This window comes from Cotesia glomerata, linkage group LG2, assembly GCF_020080835.1.
Source record: "Cotesia glomerata isolate CgM1 linkage group LG2, MPM_Cglom_v2.3, whole genome shotgun sequence".
NCBI lineage: Eukaryota > Metazoa > Arthropoda > Insecta > Hymenoptera > Braconidae > Cotesia > Cotesia glomerata.
Genome location: NC_058159.1, coordinates 3,001,924 through 3,027,926, shown reverse-complemented (window position 1 = coordinate 3,027,926; position 26,003 = coordinate 3,001,924). Strand labels below are relative to the sequence as shown.

At 26.6% G+C, this 26,003-nt stretch overlaps 2 protein-coding genes across 5 annotated transcripts in view; both read right to left on the bottom strand.

The window, feature by feature from the left end:
* The window catches only part of LOC123259161 (venom metalloproteinase 3), a 58,508-nt gene that overhangs the window by 23,662 nt on the left and 8,843 nt on the right, over positions 1-26,003 (bottom strand). Inside the window, exon 1 of one of the 4 annotated variants that reach the window (XM_044719454.1) lies at positions 15,693-15,711. The exons of the other annotated variants lie outside the window; for them this stretch is intronic. The gene's annotated coding sequence lies outside the window, so the exon portion shown is untranslated. Of the gene's footprint in view, positions 1-15,692; positions 15,712-26,003 lie in introns of those variants that run through there. 4 annotated transcript variants of the gene reach the window in all.
* LOC123260111 lies at positions 23,170-25,435 on the bottom strand. Its single transcript, XM_044721062.1, has 6 exons — positions 25,212-25,435; positions 24,140-24,276; positions 23,931-23,982; positions 23,548-23,865; positions 23,278-23,457; positions 23,170-23,202 (listed from the first exon to the last, which is right to left on the bottom strand). Exons 1-6 carry the CDS (start codon positions 25,257-25,259, stop codon positions 23,170-23,172), a joined length of 768 nt encoding a protein of 255 aa, XP_044576997.1. The 5' UTR covers positions 25,260-25,435.

Genomic DNA, 26,003 nt, shown 5'->3' with positions numbered 1-26,003 from the left:
AGCCTCGTGTTATGTTCACGACAACTTTTAGCTCAGCTGATCCTGTGAATTAAAGACAAAAACATTCCCATGACCTAAATTTTATGTTAATTATTTGTGTTTACGTTTATTTATTTGAATAATCTTTATTTTTTGTTGAATTACTTTTTTTTATACTTGGAGCACTTTTTTAACCATTGGCCAAAATTTATTATTAAGTCAGATTGATTTTGTAGATGGCTGAATAATTTTTGGGCTATGAGAGTTTTAAAATTAAAATTAAAATTAAATTTTATTTTTCCGTAGAAAAATAATAAATTGATTCTTTAAATTTAATTTTTTAAATTAATAATTTTTTTATTAGAAAATAAAATTTCATGAGTTAATATATATTCAATTAAAAATTCACAACCCTGGCTAAGAAATACTTTTTATCTATATTTTTTCTTGACTTCTGAGTCGAAAATTTTTTATTGCAATGAATAAATCATAATAAATAAATACATTTAATTTTAAGTAGGTATTTATTAGACAAGTGCAAGTTATAGAATAATTTCATAAAAATCCCAATTTGTCATGAATCAATAATTTTAAAAGTTTCCTGTTTTTTTTTTAAGGCGGCCTATTTCGCAGCATTTAAATTTTATTTTACGACTAGATCTTATTGATGTCAAATTTATCGACTAAAAACAAGTAGTTTTTTTCTTAGGAAGCCCATTTTGCCCCTGATTTATTAAGGCTTTAAATTTATTCTCTGACCACACCATAAAAAGTAAAAAAAAAATCAAATTTATACGTCTATAAAAAATTTCTCGAATAAAAAATAAAAAGCCGACATGTGTCGTCAGTTAATTCTGCTGACGTAAGTGGACGAATTAAAATATCCATAAATATATTACAATGGTCAGCGTCCAGTGTATCCGATAATTATCTTGTACACCTGAGTTAATTATATACCCGTATAAATATATCAACGCCCTGATCTTGGAATCTTAATTTTTAATGCATAACTCTCGTATTAACTTCACTAGAAATAATATTTGACCATAATATATTTAATTACACACATGATGGTAATATTTTGCCGACAAGTTACGATAATTGAAGCCAGTACATTAAGATCTACGATAATTCAAATTTAAAAACAATTTTAATAAATATTTTATTATTTTTCTTCATCTTCACATTTTATGCATTTATATCTTTCATATTTTACATATTTGACCACCCAGGGATAATTTTGTTCATATTTATCACTTGAATTAATATTATTAAAAATTAAATTCACTTGCTTACAATTTGCCGCCAAGGCTGACAATACTTTCTCGTTTTTTAGTGTACATGCCACCATAAATGTATACGTACCGATAAAAAAAAAAAAAAAAAAAAAAAAAAAAAAAATTACCAGCACCATAACCACCTTGATGTATTTTTCTTGTCAAACGAGTAAATAAAAGTAATCATCATCACGGTTCAAGGAGTCAATTCCGGAAGAAGCTTTTACGCTTTTAAAAACTTTAAAAATTTTAATTTAAAAAGAAAAAAAAGTTTCTTGCCTATTAATTAAAAAATAATTTATTAGTGTAATCTATTTAATTATTCAACAGGTTGCGTACATTTATTGCATACTTGATAACGCATAATAACAATTGCATAAAAAATGAACAATGTAATTTATTAAGTCAATCATAATAAATATTATGTTGATTCGAATAACAATATTATTATTAAAAGTCCCGGGTGTAGATTAACGATTAAAGATTGTCTCGTGCGCATAAAATTATCGCAATACAATAGAATACAATGCGAGTCGAGTCAATAATTCTGTTATGTATTATTAATATATATATGTTTATTCCATCTTTGGCATTTATTTTTTCAATTAACAATAAATGCATATTTCATGTGTGATTTTTAAAACAAATACTTCCGCATCGGGATAACAGAGATGTTTATTAATTATTATTGACAGAGGCATAGGTTTTGTTTATACTAGTGAGATGATAAAATAAAAATCAATAGTCAAGTGGTATACTGTACTGAGAATCCGAGATCTTTCTTATTATTATTACAAATTGCAGCTTCAAGCATCTTGATACTATCAAGTGTGATTTAATTGCAAGGTGAACGAGTTTACATTCTAACTTTTACGACACTTATATTATCACACCAAACTTGACGACTTGATGTAATTTACTTATAATTGTTGTGACATTTTAAGTAATTGTAGAAAAGTTTCATTTATTTAATCAATCATGATAATGGTATCTGCTTTATTGCTAAGTTATATTAAGGTTTATTGCGATAGGAATATTAATTTATTGGCTATTTATTTTTTTGCATATCTATTACTGATAATAATTAATAATTTTTAATATTTAAGTCTTGTCAAATTTTTATTGAAAATTTTAATAACATTTTTACAATTTTAATAATTTTTTTAAATTAACAATTAAAGTTATAATATAAATTCACTGAAAAGTACAAAAATTTTGAAAAAAAATCAAAAAAAAAATTTTATAAAAAAAGGGAAGGATTTTATAAAAAAAAGTGTCTATTCACTCGTAAAAAAATCCTGATAAATCCACGCAGCGTGAATATAAGGGCCTTTATATTCACGCGGCGTGAATTTATCAGGACTTTTTTACGTATGAATAGACCTTTTATAAAATAATAATAAAAATAAAAATTACTTTATCAATTGCGATATTTGTAAAACTTTAAAGCTTAACCTTCGCCAAAGACATCACAACAATAATTTTTAATATTTAATCTTAATCCCCAGACTTCGATTCACTGCATCTAAATAAAATTGATCCGTATGAATATTAATCCGCGTATTAAAAAATTATAACAATAAAAATAATTGAAAAATTAGCTGAAGATGAAGACAAAGTTTAGTTTCTTACAGAAATAATAAAAATAAATGAGAAAAAAAAATAAAAAAGAAACAATGATTTATTGTCCGCTATTTTATCATCACGATGTATGGAAAAGAAGTGACTGTATTTTGTACGAGAGTCAATATCACGACACTTGTATTAATATAATAGTAGGCAAGCTTGTTTTTTGACCACCTGATTCTTGTAAATTTAAACATATATTTACTGTTTTGTTAAGTCTCTTTCCTCTGGTTTTTTTAAATGTTTAATAAAAAAAACCTGATTTTTCAGTTGCTGACTATTAAGTAGCCAGAATTATCATCGTTATTATTATTATTTATATTGTGACTCTCAGTGTGTCATTTAATTCGTAAAAACAAGTTGACTATTGGACACACACGTGCCGGAACTTGTTGGAATAAAATTATTTAACTCTATATTTTTTTTTATATAATTAAAAAATTTTAAACTAGTTAACGATAAAAATATTTAAAGATTTTTTTATAGATCTCTAATTCTGAAATATAAATTGATTTATATTAATTATGTATCTAAATATTTACCAAGAGAGATCAAAAACTCATTAATAATAAAATAAGAATGGTGGCATTGGATCTTACATTAGCAATAATTAATAATAAACGTCTTGATTGTTATTATAATCCTAAAAGAAAAAGGATAACTATTAATCAATTGATTGAAATAAACATTAGAAGACATCCTGGGGGATCCATAGATCATTCAAATAATTTTTTTTACCGTCGTTTCCTTTTATAATTCAATCCAAGTATCAAGGCATGATACAAGAGCCTTTCTCGTGAACGATTGATAATATATAACCAGGTAAAAAGACACCTGCGTTGGATGCTGGATGAGAAAAATATTGGACAGCGAAAACAGTGAGAAGATTGTATTTTTTAAGAATAATAAAATTGAAATAATAATAATTTGTGTGTTCTGAAAATAAAAAAAAAAAAAAAAGAAACATTTTTAAATAATAGATTTGGGGACGGTCCAAGAGTCCGACACATACGAGGTGCGGTCATTCGATCGTTGACCTCTTAACTTTCCTGGTATCCTATCTCCGCTGGGCTTCGTCATTTCTACCTACGACCCAGTCAACCTAATGTGGATAATATCAATCGTACGATAAAATAATAATATTTATCATTATTATGATGATCAACAGAAGAAATATATGAGATAAATATACAAATATTTCACTCAAGCGGGTTTTACGAATAAATATAATATATAAAATGGAAAAACTTGAATTTTAAACATAAACTTGATGTCTCGAAAAGTCTCTGAATTTTTTATTTTTTATTTTTATACTCTTCTTAAATTCACATTTTCGGTACAACTGTACCCTGTAAAAAAGGACCTTTGCAATTTTTACAAAAAAAAATATGGTTTTAATTTAAAATCGAGATTTTTAAAAATTATTGAGTCATTTCTTAGTTTTTTATAATTATTGACATATTTCCTTTTTTATAGTGGCCTAAGTGAATGAGTCGGCAGTCGCCAAAGGACCCGCGTTCGACTCCCAGTCTGGGCTATCGAAACTATTTTTTCGATTACCTGTCAACTCCCACTGAGAAGGTCTCTCCATTTCTTTTTATTTAAAATTCTCTTTAAATGACTAATATGCGGTTTATACTTTTATATATTTTAGTAATTGAATCATAAATATCATGAATTAATTATTGGCTACTTATTAGCAATCATTTTTTTTTTTTTTTTAGATCTTTAAATTAATATTTGGTATTAAAAATTATAAAAATACGAGACAGTACACAGTAAAAAATTTTGCGTCATTGCGTCAAAAAATTTTGTGTTAAAAATTTTTTTGTTAAATATTTAACACTATTTGGTGTTGATTTAACAGAATAAATGTTAAATTTATTCATAAAAGTGTTAAATATTTAACACTAAGTTTTTTGACGCAATGACGCAAAATTTTTTACTGTGTATTGATATACATTTTAATTTGAAATAAATTAAAAATTACTAATGACTTGTTAATCGCGGCTCTTGACGAAACAATTCGCGTCTCAAGGATTGGCCTTTTTAGCAAAAATTTTTTAATCACACGTCAAAATGATTACGACAAACTTTCCATTTTCACAGAAACAAAAGTAAGTTTTTGGCGACCGAGAAAAAGAAATACTCGGCATTGTTAATCCGAACAAAGAATCGAAAGAATACAATGTGCAGGAAAGAACGCAAGTGTCAATCCTTTTTATAATAATCTATTAAAATTAAAAAACGGTCGGAAGTCTCGTCTTCCGAGTGAATTAAAGCCGTGTTATTCAGTCTGTAAATTTCGTAGCCATGTAAGCGCTTAGTTTTATAAAAATCAACAGATACGGTGAATGAAAGTAATGTAACACAATGGTCGGTGTCAAGTGATTTTTATTTTTATATCCATACCAATAATCCTTACGTATGATCGTCAGGGTCCAATGACTGGTACTACACAGTGCTCACCGACTTAGACCACAAGTGAGAGCATGCGAATTGTTCTCACAGTCGTTTATTATTATCGCTAAAAAGTGAACGGATAGGAGACCTCGAGACTAAAACGAAAGCTGTGTAATATCAAGTTTAATTCTAACGAATCTGTATTAAATTCATTATAATTATTATTACTCTTATTGCCGCCCATTATCATTATCGTTGATCTTTTAAATTTATTTCTTAAATTTTTAGTCTTAATTTGGGACATTTTCAATAATCCAAAATTTTTGGTTCAAGAAAATTTTCGAGTGTCTGAAGGAAGACCGAAGTTGTGTTGGACGAAGTAAAAATTTTTCTTGAAATTCTATTCTCGGTAGAAGTCATTTTTTCTTAATTTAAATTACCATAAATGTTTGATACAATAAATTTTTATATTTGATCAAGATTTTTAGATACTTTAGGGAAGCAGCGCCACCTACTTCAGCTGAGAAAAAAATTTTCTCACCTTGAGAAAATTTTTCTCTTGAATATTTGATACCCATTTTATATTATTTTAGCGTGCAATTATACATATTGAATGAAAAAAAATGATGAAATATTATTTGATCTTCCCATCCGACATGTTAATTAATGAAAATTTACTTCTATTTTTATATTTAGTTTTTTGAAGCTAGAGAGAAATTTTCTCAAGACAAGAAAATTTACTTCTATCAAGAACTAAATTTTTTGGAGCAAGAGGCTGAATTTTTTCAAAACAACAAGATTTTATTGACTTAAATAAATTTTCTTGGATCAAGATACGTATTTCTTAAATCAAGAGAATTAATTTTGTTGGGATAAGTGAAATTTCTTGTCAAAAAAAATTTTTCTTACGCTCAAGAAAATAATTAGGAAGAAAAATGTTTTCTTGGTCCAAGTGAACCTTTTTTTCTGTGTGTTATGGCTGTAATCTCCTTTAATTTTATCGAAATGTTTTAAAATTTTTATATTTTAGTGTGTTTAATTTCTAAGAAAAATAGTATATTATACACATAGTGAATAACTTAATTCGTGATTCAACTTTAGTGTCTTCCCGCAATCGATAAGCTAAAAAATGATAAGTACATACGAATGTATATATATATATATATATATATATATATATAGCAGCTATATATATATATATATATATATATATATATATATAAAAAGTATATATTTTTATAATAAAAAATATATAAAATAAAATGAAAGATGTTCCTATACTCTACTTTTGTATCGTTTTGCGGCGGAATCATTATTGTGAATAGAGAAAAGATAAGGAGATAGAAAAAACAGGTTATTCTTCTTCTTATTTTTCTTCTTATTATTCTTAGTCTTCATTAACGCGTACTCTGTCCACCTGGATACAACAATCCCACAGACTTGTATGAAAAATTTCTCACATCACATCTCAAATCTTTTCCCATAAACCACTAAAATACTGTCGTTTTATGTCCATCATTAAACGCTAAAAACTTAAGGAACTTTAATTTTATTCATCCAGACACCATTAGAGACAATTAAATTAATTCATTATACATATCATTCATATAGACACGTTATATGTATATCCTAGGATAAATAATTCATTGTTTGAACGTTTGCTGATATAAAAATTTGTGACAAAAAAAGGTCTTGAGTATATAGTAGTTATTAAAAAGGATGATACTTTTGATCGTACCGCGATGCGTAAATTATTTTTACGATATTTTTTGGCCCACTCTTAACTTTATTATGTTTTATGTAAATATTTGAGTCGCGTTCAATTTTCACACACTAAAAAGATGACCAAGAAATTTTCGAGTTGTTAATTTATGACAAAGAAATTTTACGATACAAATTGATTGAAATTATTTTATAATAACTCAGGGTTTTTTTGTTTTCTTATCTCAAATTTAAAAGATTTTAGGTATTGTCTTTTTAACATCTCGATTATTTATGGCCCAGAAAATTTTATTATCCATAAAAATTAGAATCAAATTTAATTATTAAAAATTTTTAATCTAGATTATAAGCTTATAGATTTTTTTTATCGAATTTTTCAATAATTCGTTGACAAAAAAAAGTTGACTTACTCCTAAAGCAAAAAGTTAAAATCAAAAAAATTATTTTTAATGATTAAATCATTGTCAATCAAGGAAAAAATAATTAAATAATCAAATTAATTTTAAATTGATCATTTGTATTTTTATTTACTAAAATAAATTGCTCGGGTGATTTAATCGCGCTCTATAAGCTACTTATATATTTTTTGTTAAATAAATAAAATAAAAATTCAGGGGCAATAATTATTGGCGATAAATCACAAATCATAAATTAACTTAAATCGTAACTCACATTAAAATAATAATTTTCACTAACAATTAATAAAATCTGATTTATTACAATCTAAATTAAATTAATAAAATCACCAGTGATTTACACACTCAATTACGTTCGATAATAGTAATTACACTTAACCTCTCGTAATCTAGATAGAAGAAAGACCGTTCTCAAATCTACCATCGAAGAAAAAAAATTTCATCAAAACAAAAGTTAAAAAACACTCAACTGTTGTGCAATCACCGGTAAGAGTAATTCAAATCTTCCCGACCAAATTAAAGTAACATAATCGCAGTTACATTTTTAAAATCCGGACAATAATAATCATGAGAACTAGCTCATAAATCCCGAGTGAGATATGTTTTATTACTAAATGATTCACTAAAAAATTCCCTACTCAATAGAATAAAACTCTCGCTTTCTCATCATTACTCAGACTTTTGTCTTCGAATTCTAAAAAATAAAATATCTGAGAATCAATACAATTTGTTTTTTATTTCAGAAAATAGTTACCTTGATCTAAAGAAATTTTTGATGATGATGAACGTAACCTTTACTATTATGTTCACGTACTCTAATAAAATATTATGACCGTGGTATTGCGTAACTTTAATTTAAGTACCCTCCGCGTCATTAAATTTCAGCTATCTTATACGTCAATTGTGTACACATCTATCTGTATAGTGTAGTAAAGCAGTATAGTTTTGATTATTTTTTAAGTAAACACTCAAACGATACAACCTTTTTTTAATGACTTACAGTATAATTTAAGTCAAATTATACATACTTTTATTGACGATAAAATAGTATTCATTATCGTTGTTTAAATTAATTTAATTTGTATTTAAATCAACTATTACAGCTAATTTAAATTCTTTCTTTCAACTTTTATTTTCTTATGCATAATAATAATAATTATTATTTCTTCAATGATACATTGTACTAAATATATCATTTATATGAAAGTAATTTCTGACATTTAATATCCATGATTTATTATTATTTTTATTTATTATTGCCGATAAATTTCTCTTTTTTTTTCTTAATCAATTACTAAATTTGTCGAATTAATAATTACATATTTTTTTTTTAAATTATTAATTATAATAAAAAATGATTCAATTAAAAAAAATGAATCAAATAACCTTTAAATATTTTTTATTACATAAACAATCAATTTTATTGGACGTATTGATCACAGTATTGGCCTTTAGATTCTCATTTTTATAAATTATATTTTTATTCATCTTCATCTCAATAGGAAAGATTCACTTTCAATCATAAAAAGGATGGGATGAATACCGTGACCTCTATTGTGGTAGGTTAGTATAAATGATTTCAGCAAACTAAACCCGGTGCGGCTTTGAGCTACACTTTCTTCATCCTCGTCTAACCAACGGCCAGGGAGCGTGTTGCCGTTGCGAAAGTATTTTTTATTGCTAGCATCTCGCGTTAGTGAATGCGGGTGTAGAGTAGAAAATAAATAAAATAAAAAAAGATAACAACCCATTACGTAATTACCGGCAATATACATAACATGGCTTGTATTGAATTGAACATACCGACGGTATATCTATAGATGTGTATATAAAATAGGTAGGTAGGTAGGTCTTAGCCTTTACTTTGCTGAATTGATTGTACGAAATAAAATATCGAGCGAGACTAAAGTCTGATCTCAATCTCAATTTATCTTTAGTTGAGTTGACTGGCGTGAATAACAAGTGCGCTTCCAACTTCCTAGATCTCATTTTGTCCATATCTAATAAATTACATAGACGGTATTTATAATAAATAGTTACTAACTGGATGCCGACCAAAACGAGTGGATCGAATTATAACAATCTGCTCGTGATTGGTTATTATTTATTATTTATCATTTATTATATTATACTGAGAATTTATTTTTCATACTTGTCACTCTAATAAATGAGGATAAAAACTACAGACGTAATCATTCTATGATTTTGTTCGGGTTTAAACTTTTTAGACGTAATTGATAATCTATTAGACGGCCCTCGTAATGACTGATGGTAATCAGGCCATATAACGTAAGATTGATTATAATTTAGAGATTTATTCCCATCGAATTAGTTAAGGAGTGTAATTATTTTGATTGTACGTGACTTTTTAAGTAAATGTTTTATAATTTGATCGGGAAAAAATAACTTTGAAGAATTTCATTTTCTTGATTTGAGTAGAAAAATTTTTAAACCAAGAAATTTTAGTTCAAGTAAATTTTATTTAATTCAAAAATTTTTTGTCTTTATTCAAGACAATTAAACTCTTCAATATTTTTTTCTTGGTTCAAGAATTTTTCTCTTGATTTAAGTAAATTCTTTTTTCAGTCTGGATGCGTTATAAAATTAAATTTTTGAATTTAGACTTTAAAGTTCATGAAAATTGAACAAAAATTTCTGTATCTACAAATTTTTTTTTTTTTAATTAAAAAATTTTTAAACGTCAAGAATAATTTAAACTTTAAATTTAAAATAACTACACTGAAAAAAAAAAATTCTTGACTGGGGTGTAAATTTTCTTGGCTCGAAAAAATATGAAGGAGGGTTGAAAATTTCTTGAATGAAGTCAAAGTTTCTTGAGCCAAGAAAATTTTTTCTTGCTCCAAAATAACTCGTTTTCCTTAAAATTTTCTTGACGTAAGAAATTTGTTTTTTGTATGTAGATATTAAAAAATAATAATAAATTTAATCAGTTGAGGAAAACTTTTTGGTAAAAATTTAAACGATTCATCAGTAAAAAAAATGTTGGCTCTTTTTGCAGAAAATTAAGATGGGTTGCTGACTATCAATCGCGACGACAGATCCAAGGGTAATAGGAGGAAGCAGAGCTGAGGTCTCAATGATTTATCACCTTGACACCTACAGAGATCATATCGCCAACGGGAATTAGGTAAGTCTCAAGTCTTAATAATAACAACACTTAACTTGCATATATATTTATATATTATTCTCCTTCATATTGAATTTATTAAACAGAACAACCCCGCGTGGGTAATTACATTATAAACGCAGACACACACTCAGATCCATTACATTAGTATTACACTTGAGGCGTCCTTGACCCGTATCAAACACACGTATGCCAAACGCGAGTTCTCAACTCAGACGTTCATCAGATGGACAGGTGTACGTCCCATACCTGTCCAATATTTCGACATTTCCGACGTCTTACGCCGGACATTCCATCTTCATACATGACTCCTTTGGTTCTTTTAATTTATTATCCTTATTCAAGGTCAGTTTTTAGTTTCTTATTCATATTTTATTTACAAGTACCCAAGTTTCATTAAATTTAATTATACATCTTCGATATTTTTTCCCTCTTCAATGCCAATCGATAAAATTCAATTATAAATTTTTTTCAGTTCAAATTTTTATTTTTATTATTTTATCTCTACTAAAGTTCCTCCTTTAATGATTTAAAAAAAAATTTTTTAAATTCAAATAAAATTTCGTAAATCTAATTAAAAATTTTTTTTCTACTCGAGAAAAAACAAAAGAATGTCTTACTTAAAAAACAATTACTTTAATGACAAACATAAAAAGTAGTAAATGCAACCTTGACCTATATTAAGACACAAATCTTTCCTCAGACAAAAGTGGACTTATTTAATCCACAGAATAAAAATACTCTTACTTTTCCTCCCACCTGCTCTAAATATCATTATTTATATTTATATTTACATTAACATTTATTTAGAGCATTACAATGACATTACTAATAACAAAGTAATTGAATAAAACCTCCCACGAGGCCTTTTACTGTCGCAACGTGACATCGCGGATCGCGGGCAGCACCAATTTCACTTCGACCGTGACTCGATTCCGAATGTTAACACATATAAAATAAAAACTTGAAAAAAAAAAAAAAAAAAAAAACAATACATTTATAAATGACAAATGCGGGCGTGATCTTAATATATTGCCTCTGCAATATTAAATCTCTTTCGTTCAGTTCGATTACGAATCAAAAATACGTACAGCGTATTATAAACGTCTATTCACCTCACATTAATTATTTTAATACAGTATACATATATACATATGAATAACAACCCAGCATTGATATTGATATTGATTGCAATCGCGATTGGATTGGCATGAGGTTTATATATAATCGTGTACCTTTTTGAGCCGAATGATATTCATGCGACCCAAATGTTACAACAATAAATAAATTTAATTTTTTATAGTCTCTGTCATTGCTGACTTAATAATTATTTAGCATTTTAATAAATTAAATCATTTTTTTATTTTTCGTAATTTAATTTCGTAAATTTTAAATTGTTGGGTGAGATACTAGAGCGATCACCCGGAGATTTCGATGCCGGCGTAGTGGTCTAGTAGTGTCTTATTTAATTTAAAAGTCAATCGATATATGAGTAATATAAAATATACTAAGACATAATTAAATATACGATTATTATTATTGTATGTTTATAACAACATAAATATTCCGCATGCTTGACGAGAATGTACGTGCTGCGGCATTTGTTAAAATCACTTGACTATCAACCTTGACCCGTTTGAGAAATCAAGTGGAACCCCAAAAAAACAAAAATAATTATCTCAGTAGAAATGCTGTTCAAAAATAAGCTACACATTATAATTGGTAATTAAACGGATTGAACTTGACAATTTTTCGTGCATGATTTGTTACGCTTTGATCAATCATTTGATATTATATGGATATAATAGCTATGAAATACCGCAAGGTGTGTTAATTTAATAATATTCAAGGACAATGATCTCGACGCCCAGTTTCGGAGAGATCTTTATCGCGACAACTTCTGTTTCAACATTATTATGAGCATACACGCAAAATTAGTAATTATTAGGCTAGAAACTGTTTATTAAGTACCCGGTATTTTAGATGCTTGTTTATTTATTTATTTATTGAGTATTGTATATTCTGAATAATAAATTCATGAATGAAACGAGCGATTTATTATAATTATTGTATATTATATGTAAGCACTTCAACGGGTTGGATTACTCATTTGGAAATTTTCAGCTTCTTTATGATTAATTACACATTTTTTTGTTAACATAAAATAATCATTTGGTATCTGATTTATCGCTTTATTTTATTCGAAGAATTTAAAAGTTTTACAAAAATATGATGACAAATTTTATTGGATTTTTATTCGAATTAATTTATTCTCTATATTCAATGTCAGTTTTTTAATTATTTCTTTTATTCGTGCTTTCAAAATTTGTTCAATCAAATTTTTTTTTTAACTTTGATTAGAAAATTAAATAAAACCATCATAATCAATAATTTTTTTTACTGAGAAATAAATAATTTGAATAAAAAATAAAGATTGATGGTCTTAAATTAAAATCCAGTTAATCAAGTATAGTTTAATTTGAATTTCCGATTACCAAAATATTTATTACAAACTCTGTAAATTTAATTTTCGATTAAATATTTAAATTAAAAATCTTTATTCAATTCTAATGCATTTGGATATTCGATTCCGTAATTTATTAGTTTATTCGATTGATAAATGATTCTACAAAGTTTTGAAGGCTTTTAAGCCATAGATTTAATTGAAAATCAATGTTAATGACACGTGACATTGAATATTAAAAAAAAAAATTATAATTAAGAAGCAGAAGCAGTTATTAATTTTTTTCTCGAAAAATAAATCTAAAATTCCCGTTAGATTAGCGAGGAGATAATAAGTAATGAGTAATGAGCAATGTTATGAGAAAAAGAAATTCTTGTCACCGTTTGTCGTAATTAGTTTATGCAATCACCTGCAAGTAGTGAGATAATGCAGGTGAATCTAACAGTAGTGACATCATTAAAGAAGAAGTCGTATTGCAGAATAGGAATAACCTAAGAATTAGCGTTTTATCGCGTCAGAGCTGTCATAGTACGTCAGATTGAAACTGGTCATTATGGTCATCGTAAAATTAACAACTGAAATAGTCAGAAGAGTTAAGAAAAAATTTAATAACAATAATAAAATAAGTTAAGAAGAAGCGCTACGTTGATTCAGGTGAATTCTGATGCTCATGTAATTTTAGTAGCGGTTTTGTCTCATACTTGCTTGCATTTTAAACTCTGATACAATATTTAAGTATGTAATTTATTGTTTTAAGGAACAGTAATTCATTAAAATTAATTAAAGCTACTGTGTAATGATAATAATTATGAAAGAGTAACAGGGATTATAAATTTAGCAAACGAAATAGAAATATATTGTGACCTATATAGTCATAAGCCATGAATGATATACATTTATGGTTGTTTGTATTTATAATATTAGTACACTGGACAAGCATATTACTTAGGACATAAAATTATTATTTTTATGATGACGCGCTTCAGGGAGCCCTGGTAAATAATAAATTCGCTATTTTTTCACGGTGGATATGCTACAGCCGACCCTTACATTATTATTACTACAGACACAACGATTATTCGCGTGTTACATGGATCAAATTTCGTGACTTTCATTGCATCCAGTTAATCAGGATGTTGCACAAATTCGCTTCAGTTTTTCTCCCGGGACTTTTTGGATAATTAATGCACTGCAATTATTTTTATGTCCTGTATAAAGTATTTTATTACATAAAGTTAGTTTATAAATTACAAAAGCTTTAATTTTTTTTTCAAAAATATATATCTTTCTTGCTTTATTTATTTATTTATTTATTTATTGATCATGGAGATAATTCTCCTTTTGACCAAAAATCTAAATGATTTCAAAAATTGTTGAAAATACATTTGTAGAAAGAATAATAATAATAATATGAATAAAGTAATACTAATGAAATTTGTATTTTTTAGAAAAAAATTTTTTTATAATAATTCAGTCTAATTTTAATTCTTCGGTTATCTTTTTATTGACAGAAAAAATTGAATTTTTTTTTTACAGTGTACAAACTAATGTTTCTTTGTACTTTTTATTAACTCATTCATAAAATATGTCACTAAATTAGCCACAATAAAATAAACAACTTAAAAAAAAAATTAAAATCATCAATGAAAGTTTTATTTTTTTTTTATTTGTATCTCTTACTTCCGCAAATTAATTAGTAGTAATGAAAAATAAAAAAGCTTGCTTTATTTAATTACAGGCTTTTAAATTTTCGTCAAAATTTTGATAAAAATTTATAATTTTCATCTTAAAAAAAAACTATTGGTTTTTTTTATAAATAACTTCATTATTTTAGTATTTTATTACACTGATAAAAAAATTAACTTGACTCAAGAGCCAAAATCTTGAACCAAGAATACCATTTTAAAGAAAATAATTTTCTTGAGTCAATAGAATAAATTCTTGAGTTGAGAAATTATTCTTGGTCTAAGAAAATTTTCTTGTTTTAAGAATTTATTCTCTTGACTCAAGAAAATCATTTTCTTCAAAATTTATAAATTACAACAGATTTAATTTTTTTTTTTTTTTCAAAAATTTATCTTTCTTGCTTCATATTTTTTAGAAAAAAATTTTTTATAATAATTCAATCTTACTTTAATTTTTCGGTTGACTTTTATTGACAAAAAAAAATTAAATATTTTTTTTTCACTGTACTAACTAACATTTCTCTGTACTTTTTATGAACTTATTCGTAAAATATGTCACTAAATTAGTGACAATAAAATAAACAACTAAAAAAAAAAAAAATCAAGTCATCAACGAAAGTTTTATTTGTATCTTTCACTTCCGCAAATTAATTATTAGTAATGAAAAACAAACAAGCTTGCTTCATTTAATTACAAGCTTTTAAATTTTTTTCAAAATTTATATTTTTCATTTTAAAACAACTATTGTTTTTTTTTTTTTTTATAAATAACTCATTATTATTTTAATAAATTCCGAGCAATACAATATTCCATCAATAATTATACGTTTGCATCATGTATATTTAAAATAGTAAAATACATGCACCAAGCATATATTTTTTGTCGTACTACAATATACAATAACATAATAAATAGTTATACATATCATATTACCATATATAAATAATAATAAAAAAAGATCGGAGTACTCACTCACAATCAATAAAATTTTCTTTCCTCTTTAACATATTTTCCCACGTTAAACTTCGCGCAGCAGGAGCCTGAGCGGAATAAAAGTAATAATATATGTTACAGTAATTATTGCAAGTGCACTGACGTTATTGATATGTGGCAAGGCCAAGCATCAGATCACATATACAATATACAATATACAATATACCTGTAGTGCAAATTGGCCATCGTTGTTGTACTATATTATGTTATATATAAATATGCTCTCTACATTCAATAACTACCTTAGGATATAATTAGCGCCTTCACACCTGAACTCAGTATCTAATCATTAATTAGAATTATTCACCTGCGGTATTGAACGTCGATAACAACAATCAACAAACTAAATAATTCTTAATCACTTGAAATTTAAGATAAAAATAATTATAACGATAAAGTAAAATATAGGATTGTAATTTAAATTTTTAAGAAGCCTAAGGATATTCAAGGCCAGATTTAAAGACATAAATAAATAATTTAGTGGATGTCATTGACGGGTATTTAAAGAACCGGTAGTTCAATTAGCGTCTTCCTGATCCACTTAGTATTGTAAATTGTAAATTGTAAATAAGATACGTCCGTATCATGGAGTACTTTTAATAAAATAAGCCAAAACCGGAAGAATAGTCGTCGGAATAAAATATATCGTTAATGGACAAGAAAATGAAAAGTTCCCTTGGGGCTTTAATCACGTTGCTATATCACTATTTATACATATATGTATTTTGTTTAGTACAGTGATACTTTATTATTATTTATTATTATTATCATTATTTAATTTCTCAATATGGCACGTTAAAACTGTCATGTCAGTTTTAATAAGAGGTGTAGAGATCGATAATCGAATGCGCACACGGAAGCAAATTATTAAGCCCGGTTATTCGCTTTTTATTTTCATTACACCAGTTGAGCCTTTAAACTCGACACGTTCAATGTTCGGTATAATATTAATATATTAATATAAATATGTTGAACGGATTTTTATTATTATATTATTCTGTGCCACGTCTAGCTAGATGTATTATTAAATATCCATTTTTAACGAATTAAAAATCGTGTAAGAATAAATTCTTAACTTAAGCAAGCAGTCAATCTTAATTTCATTTTAATTCTTGTAAAACTATACGCTCGATTAATACAACTGTATAATCACTATACTTTACGGTGTTTGCTGTTATATAATCTATTTCACTTTATATATGTATATATTACATATGTTTATCCTGATTTTTAAATGTTAAATTTGCCAATCTATCGTGACAAAGTAATATTAATAGATTTATAATAATATTTAAATTGACAGATATTTTTTTAAGGAATATTTTATGTTTTGTTTGTCGTCGGAATAGTTTTATCACCGGTTATATAATCACTAAGCTTGTAAATTATTTTTTTTTAATTTTTAAAAAATCTAAGATGACAATAAAATTTTAATATTTAATATTTAACTTTTAATATTCAATATTTAATTTTTTAATATTTGATAAAAAAAAATTTTTTTTTAATAAAAATAAATTTGATTTATTTTTATTAAATATTAAAAGAATTTTTAAATAAATAAAATATTTGATAAGTTTTAAAAATTAACAGTGAAGTAAATTTAACAAAACAAAATTTGCATTTTAAAATCATTAAAAAAATTTTTATGATGAGTAAAAATTACATCTAATCAATTAAAAGTTATCGTTTAGATTTTTGTATGCTGAAAAAAATTTTTTTCCGGATTTAAGTAAATTTTACTTTAAGTATTTTTTAATTTCTGGTTCAGTTATATTTAGATTTTAACACACAATAATCAGGATCAAAAATAATACTGACACACATTGTAAGTTTTTTCCGAATAAAAATAAATTTAAAAAAAGCTTAAAAACTGGACGATTTAAAGTTGTTTGTCAAGGTCAACAAATCTATATATTTTCCATCGAATATTAATAATATATCGGAATAAAAATAAAAAAAAATAAGCCAGAGACGAAGGCACACGACTTTCGAATTCAAGGTTTCAATCTCATTTTTTATTATTATTTTTGTCTCAATACCTATAAATAAAATAATTATTTATTTAAGCTCCGATCCTTAATCATTTTTTATCACCCCTCAGGCCTCAGTAATCTCAATCTAAAAAATATAAATCCATAGAACTTAATAACTGGACAGACAATTATAATTTAGTCGGTGTCGGTAAATGCCAGCGTATGTAAGAATCTTGGGTGTGACTAAATGTATGCGCGTCACTGCTAATTATTTTACACAATAAAGGCGCATAAATATATTTGCAGATAATACCTGAATTGAACAATTGTAAAAAATGGTCATGGCGTTAAAACGGTTAAAATATCTCTAAGATAGCTCATAAATATATAATATATAATGTATATAATATAGTAATAATGTGTGAGTGGTATAGTAAGAATGCAGTTAATTCAGTATCTGAGCCCAGCATAAATGAAATTACTCTCTGTTATCTTCAGCATAGCTAGGATATATAGAGCTAAACATGTCCAGGTGACCGTACCTGCAGATAGGAATGGAATGGAACCGAATGAGTAGTGCTATGCTGTATTATATTGGATATATAGTAGCCAAGTATTACAAAATATCAGCTTTCACCGTATCGACGACGCGACTACGCTTTACTTCTTCTATATATATATACATGTATATCAACTGAAATATACGTAAGACTTATACTTTTATAATAACAACCAAAATCTTTAAATATCATCTCACTGGATGTACATTTATTTTTTTTAATTAAAAAAAACCGAACGTATGAATTTTTTCCAAGTTTTAAAATTTATTTTTTCATAGAAAAAATTATCCAACTATAAGAAATTTTTTTTAGTAAGCTACAATAATAATAATAAAATCGAGTATTGTATACTCTACTTTTTTATTACATTTGACCTTTAAAAAAAATGTTTTAATACTCCAATCATTAAAAAATTCTCAAAATTTAAATTCTGGACCATACAAGTTTTCTTAAAAAATAAAAAAATAAATTCATATCACAGAAGAGTGTTTACACACTTTTACCTGTACCATATACACTTGTAACATAATATCAAATGTATACAGATGATCAGATTATATTAGTGTAAACATTATTTATATGTATGTACAATATACATAATATAAATAAAAATACAAATATAAGTAAATAGTCAATCAGAAGTTTTGAGAAAATTTTCTTGTCACAAGAATATATTTTCTTGTCTCAAAAATTGATCGAATTATTTTTTGTTTAATTCAAGTGAATCTATTTATTTATTAATCTATCAAAATTAATGTCAATACTTTATTATCATGATAAATATTGATATTTTTTTGTCAAAAAACCGAAATTTAATTTAAACGATTCTTGAGTCAAGAAATTTTTTTTCTGGACAAAAAATTTTTTTTTTCTCAGTGTACAATACATCTGATGCGATATGTTAAAATAGTCTGTCTTAAACTACAGACTGGTTACATTACACGTTGAATAAAACTTAAAATCGCGGAAGCCAATTACTGAATTTAAGCGGTGAATTTATTCTTTATATTTAAGACCTAAAAGTTATCTGATTTTAAAGTTTAAAATACATTTAATTAATTTTTTTCTCAACTCGGGCCGTTATTATTGGGACGTTTGTTATTATGAAACGAGTTACGGGTTACGGGTAACGAATGCTTGAGGAAAGGACATGAATAATTTAAGTTAATGTTCATTATATTTATACAGCGAAAAATTTATTTATTTTTTATATAATTTTTTTCTTTATAACTGTTTAAGGAATTGAATCAATAAAATCACTAACAGAGATTTTAATTGAATTAAGATAGAAAATAAAAAAAAAACGAATTTTTTTAGTGACAACCTTTCCAACCCTCACGCGGAGCTCCACGTGAGTGAACCAGCTCAATGCTAACTATTACGATCGAAAGTAAATTTTTCTCCCCATATATAAATATATACATATACATATACTATCTTTCGATATATATATATATATATATATATATATATATATATATATATATATATATATATATATATATATATATATATACATATACATATACTATGTTTCTATATATATATATTAAATAAATCGTGTTATGTGCCAGCGGCCTTTCGTGTGCCTTGATCCCACAGTACTTAAACTTAAGAATTACGCCGCCTTCTCTATTATCCATCACACTTGCTCCAGTTTATCCTGCAATTTATCAGCTTTTAAAGTCTCAATTGCTCACGCCGGAGAAAAATCCCGCGATCATGTTATATTAAGGAGCGAGCGGAACTGTTGAGACAAAATAATTACATTTTTTATTCGATTAATTAGAAGCGATAAATAATAGATCCCAGTGCAAAACTTTAAACTTAAATTTCCGAAACAATATTAGAGATACAAAAAAATTATAAGAAACCTTTTTTGTAAGAAATTTAATTTTCTATAAAACAAGTGTTCAAACAATTTTTTGTATCGCTTATACTTTTGTCAAAATTCAAGTTCAAAACATTTATACTTACACGGAAAAAAGAAAACAAGAATAATTACAGTATAAAATATAAAATCGGTTCCGTCGTAATCAAAATTAGAAAAATTACAGTTTGAAATAACATTTTTTTAAATTCAATTTTTGAATTTAATTTTCACAGCTTTCAATGTAAATATTACATTCTAAAATGTAGTTCTTATAAAATCTGTAATAATTACAATCTGAAACTGTAATTTTTCCAATTTTCATCACGAAGCGCCACATTGCATTATAAATTGTAATTTTTCGAGTTTTCTTTTTTCCGTATAGAAAACAAATGTACAAATTTTGACAAAAATGAAAAACCGCGAATCTATAAAACATAATAAAAGCTTAGAACAGCCGTAAAAAAAATCAATAGCAAGTAATTTATAAACTATGTAGGCCACTCGATAATTAGTGAAAGATATTAGCGACTGGAATGAGTTTCCATTAGTGCAAACAATTTCGAACTCGTGCGAATCTTTTGCAACAATAATACATACGACTTTGGTGTCACAACTCGACCGTCGAATCAGTCACTGGTTTAATCGCGACCTTGGTTATACAAACGGGCGTGGATTTTATTCCCCGAGGCTGTTGTCGTGAACTTTTTCATCTCACAATTAACCAAATAAAATTGATACGTAGTTAGCAGGCTAGATCAACGAGTTTTCTCGTTTATGTGTCCCTGATACTTATATTTTTTTACATTCATTCACTTGTTTACTTTTTATATTTATTTTCATTTAATTCACATATTTTTCGTCATAGTTTTTTGCTCCGGGCTCTGCTCTCTGATGAAAAAAAAACTAAAGTTAGGCCAATAAAATATCAATTAGACAATTCACTTCTTTAGTAATCTTTTGTAAAAAGTTTCTAAATAAAATACTACGACGAGTGTCTTTAATTCGATTCTCCTTGTATACTCAGCTGTTTAATGTTAGTATAATTTACTATCGAACCGCGAGTAAATGCAATTAACGGTGAATGACATTATGGATGTCGATATCGATGTCCAACTGAATGTTATGTCGTTTTGAGTCAATAAAATAGGACTTTCGAGGCTCGAGGAATCTAATCGTCGAATAGAATAACTAAACCGATTCTTGGATTTTGTAATCGTTATTTGTACTCTCGATTCACAAGTAATGTAAAGTGAGACGGTACAGATAGCAATGTTGATTTTTATTTTAGCTTCACTAATTTGAAATTACTACATAGATACTTTATTTTAATTATTTATTTATTTATGTTTTTTATTATTATGGGCATTAGTGATATTGCGATAGATTTACATATGAAGGAAATAATTTTTTTTTTCGTTTAATTGGGAAGTTGTTTAATAAATGGCAATGACGACGGCGAGTTAGATTTATAAAATCGATTGACTTTTATGCAACTACAGAGTACGTTGATCAACACGCTGATCGGTATCAATGTTACGGTGATTAGTATTAATGAGTAATACCAATACTAATACCAATCATTTATTTAAAACTTTTAACTTTTAGCTTAACATTATTTGGTGGAGCTCTTAGTGATCAAAACTTGTATCTCAGGAAATTAACATGCTGTAATTGATATTTCGTCAATTTGTATCAACTATCTCGATCATTAGATAGTTATCTTATTTTAATTAATTTGCTTTATATTTATTATGTTGAAATATGAAGAGTACATAACAGTCATGTTATGTATTTAATTAACTTATTAAATTTAAGTATTCGATGATTGATAGTTGTCTACACATTCTATTACATTAATTTAAATTTACGGTAGTTAAAAAAAATACTGATTTTAATTGGAAATTGATCAGGAGTATATCGATTAAAAAAATTAAGTTGGTTAAAGAGGATAAAAAACTTGAACCGCACAAAAAAAAAGTTTAATTGAACATAAAAAATTTTTTGAAAGGCCTGAAAAATTTTTTAACTGTTAAAAAATGTAATTTTCTCTTCAAAAAATTGTGATGTATTGTTTAAGAATGAAATAATAATAATTACTTTAATTTACAATATATATATATATATATAGAAATACATAAAAATTTATTTTTAAACTGAAGTTTATGGAAGCTTCTTTATTCATGAATAAGAAAAAAAAAGATTATAACGAGAGATTTCTCTTAGTGATTTTTAAAATCAAACATAACATGTTCTGTAATAAATAACGCCGTGATTTTTAATTTGGTTATGCGTAAATTTCTAATTGCCGAAGAATAGAAACTACTTGTATTGGGTAAGTAATTTATAGAATTGTCAGCAGCTGATTTCTCGCCAGCAGTACAGTTATATCGTCATCTTTTCATAACAATCGTCATCAGTAACACGGTGTCATTACATCGGAAATCCTACTAAAAAATTAGTAGAAGTGAGATGATGCCCGATGATGGTTAATGTCAAAAAATGTTTACAAGCTGGTCAATAAATAAAAACAGAGTAAAATTATAAGAACTTTTTATTGAGAATTATGTTCGATCAAGAAATTATACAAAAAATGTTTATCTACACAGAAAAAAAGTGATTCTGAATTTGTGTCTCATGTATTAAATCCTACTTACTGTATTAAGGCACATATTATATTATTGAACTGAAAGTTGCATCGCCGTTATACAAAATAATAATCACTTTTTTTCTGTGCATAACTCTGAAGTCACACTGCCCTTGAGATTAGATTCTAGAGTTAATACTGGTGTAATTATAACTTTAGAATCAAGTTCTTTTTTCAAGTCAAAAAGCTGATCCAGTAACATATAAATTGACTTTACAACAAGCGTTGTGGAATAAATCATGAACGCGATGGTCATCACTATAAGTGTGGGGAATACAATAAAGATCTTTAGCAGTACGTATTCTCCAGACAATAGCAAGTAGACCGTCAATTTCTTCCAAAAATTATCGTCAAATATATAAAATGAATCCCAGTGCCTTGTAATCAAAATATGCTGTTCTTCTTGTTAGGAATCTTGGACAAATTCATCGGTTTGATTCTGTAAAAGGATTAAAAATCATTAGATGTTTTAAATCATTTTTTTTTCTAATGGTAGTAATTTTGAAAAACTTACGAAGTTTGCAGCGCCATTTATTCTCTTTTCGGATAAAGTTGTAGCCAATTTTTCTGCGAATGGCTGTGGCGTTAAACATAATATTGATTCTTGATCAACATCAAAGCGAACGTTTTGTTCATAGAAGAAATCGACTTTTTCGAAATAAAGATTGCACATTGTATATGCAAGAAATGATAACTGTAATTGAACAGAATTATATTTTAGAAACAAAAAAAAAACATCAGAACTATTTTTGAGTATATCGTATGAGTATATTTTTCGGCTTACCAAAATCCAAAGAACAGTATTAAGCAGCCAACTTAGTACTAATTTTATCTTTTCTTTGTAACTTTCCTTAAGATTTTGTGAAGTTTTATTTATGGACTTCCATGTATAGAAATAATGCAAATTGCTCACACAGTAAAAAATAAAAACACCCACCATATTTATTATGTTTAAAAATAGAAACAAATAAGATGTGCAAAAGTTTGAGCTTAATGTGATCAGTCTCAATCCTTCACCTGCATATTCTGAATGCGATGGCTGTACTATGAAAAGAAAGGATTCTTTCTGTGCCAAAATTTCAGAAGATTTTTCTGTTTGATTCAGTGAATGAAAAATAGATGTTTAGATGTTCATGATACAGAAGTGAATGATTATTAAAAACTTACAAACGGTAAAAAGCTATCAATTATTAATTCCACTGAAGGCATATACGAATTGCACTGTAAATCCAAGTGTTTTAACAAAATACACATAAAGTGTTTTGTTCCTATCTTAAAGCATTGTAGTCACTTTTAAAACACTTTCACGTGTTTTAAATTTCCTATGTTAAATGCCCATTTGTAGTCACTTTTAAAACACTTGGATTTACAGTGCGTCTGCCATTTTTGATGGTTTAAAACAAAATTTTGAGTCACCATGACTCTCAGGGTAAACAGTATATTTTACATCCTGATTTTCTTTTTTTGCATCGAAACTAGTTGATACAATTGAAGGATGCGAATCAACTATTTGCTGTAATTAAGTAGAATTCATAAAATGATTTTGAAAAATCATAATACGATGATTAACCATTGATTATTGAGGAGCTTTAATCACTGCTGATATCAAATAGTAAATATTAAATAATAACAAAATTTGGATTTTCTGGTTGTTTAAATCGTAATTTATATTAGCTGGGTACACGAGAATACTCAGTTGTTGATCTTGGAATGTTTTGTATTGGATCCGACAAATAGCGCTGCGATCGTAATGTCGAATATTCAAAAATATTTCATTTTAATTCTAGTGTGTCCCGATAGTAGACGCTGCGATCAGATTCAGGAAAATTTTGGGTTATTCTATGAAAATAAATCACGTGCTAATTTAAATATTATATTGCAATAACGTTTTAATAAAAATTTTTATCAAAACGGTCCAAACTGTTACAGCTTATTTAAAAAAAAGTTTAAAATTTTCCAATTCAAGACATGTGTACAGGACAGCGTCTGTTGGGTCCGCTAGTACCATATAATTTTCGGCGTGCTATGTGTACAAGCATTCAGTCGGCATCCCCTAAAATTGTACTGGTCATTTTTTTTCCCTAACTTATACACAATACACACTTACTTGTTAATAAGTATATGTGCGCGTACCCAGCCAATTGATAAATGTCGTTAAATTTTTAAATCCTACCGAGTACGTTAAATACTATGACCATAAAATTAATTATTTTAATATTCATAAAATTTTTTTTCTTGAGTTGGTTGTCGTACTTTAAGGCCCAGGTGCTAATTTTACGATAAACAATTTTTTTTTTCAATAGAATTTTTCTTTTACTTGTTAAAATTAGTTTGAATTCATTAAAAAATTTTTTTTTGTTAATTATTATACTTTACTTGACTTTAGGCAGCCATTAAATCTCCTCAAAAAAATTTAATTATTTATTGAATATAATTTTTTTGACTTACCAAAATACAAAAAGTACCGATTATACAAATTATTGCTTCTTTCCACATTTTTTATAACTCAAATCACAAAAATGGTTGCTTTGATGAGCAATGGACAGTTGAGTCTAACGAACTGGCGTAGTATAATTGAGAAAATTCCAAATGTCGTTTATTTTTAAGCGGGCGTTTTCCATAATGTACAAAATAGTACAGGATGTGTTTAGCGTACCATATACGGTGTTTGATTGCTAATATTTGGTAAATATAAACATATCGTTTCATACCAACTCAGTAAAAATAAAAAATAATATTTTTGAATTTAGCTGAATTTTTTACATTTTATTGTATGGAGACTAGACTATAAAATGAATTTTTTAAGATTTTATTCATATATTAAAAACTTTTGGAGATTGAGCGTTAAAAATATACAGATAAGCTGCTTTTGATATATATAAAAAAATACGATTTCTAAAATTTGGTCATTTGGTATAGAACGATTCAAACATAAGTCTACTGTACCGATAAATTTTTTAAAACGAGGAATCTCTAGATCAAACCTCGAGTAACGTCAAAATGATTCACCAGAAATGATTCCCGACTCGAGTAATTTTTTCTCTATGCAATTAATAATACATTAAAAAAATACAACTATTACGGAACGTTAGTTGTAAAGGAAGATATATATAATGTAAGGTAAATATAGGAAGTAGAGAGTTAAAGGCGGAAGGAAACCCGTCAGGCCGTCAGTGAATCTAAATAATAATTAACAACAAGAATTGTGCTACGCGTGAAAGCGCTGCAAGATTAGATCGT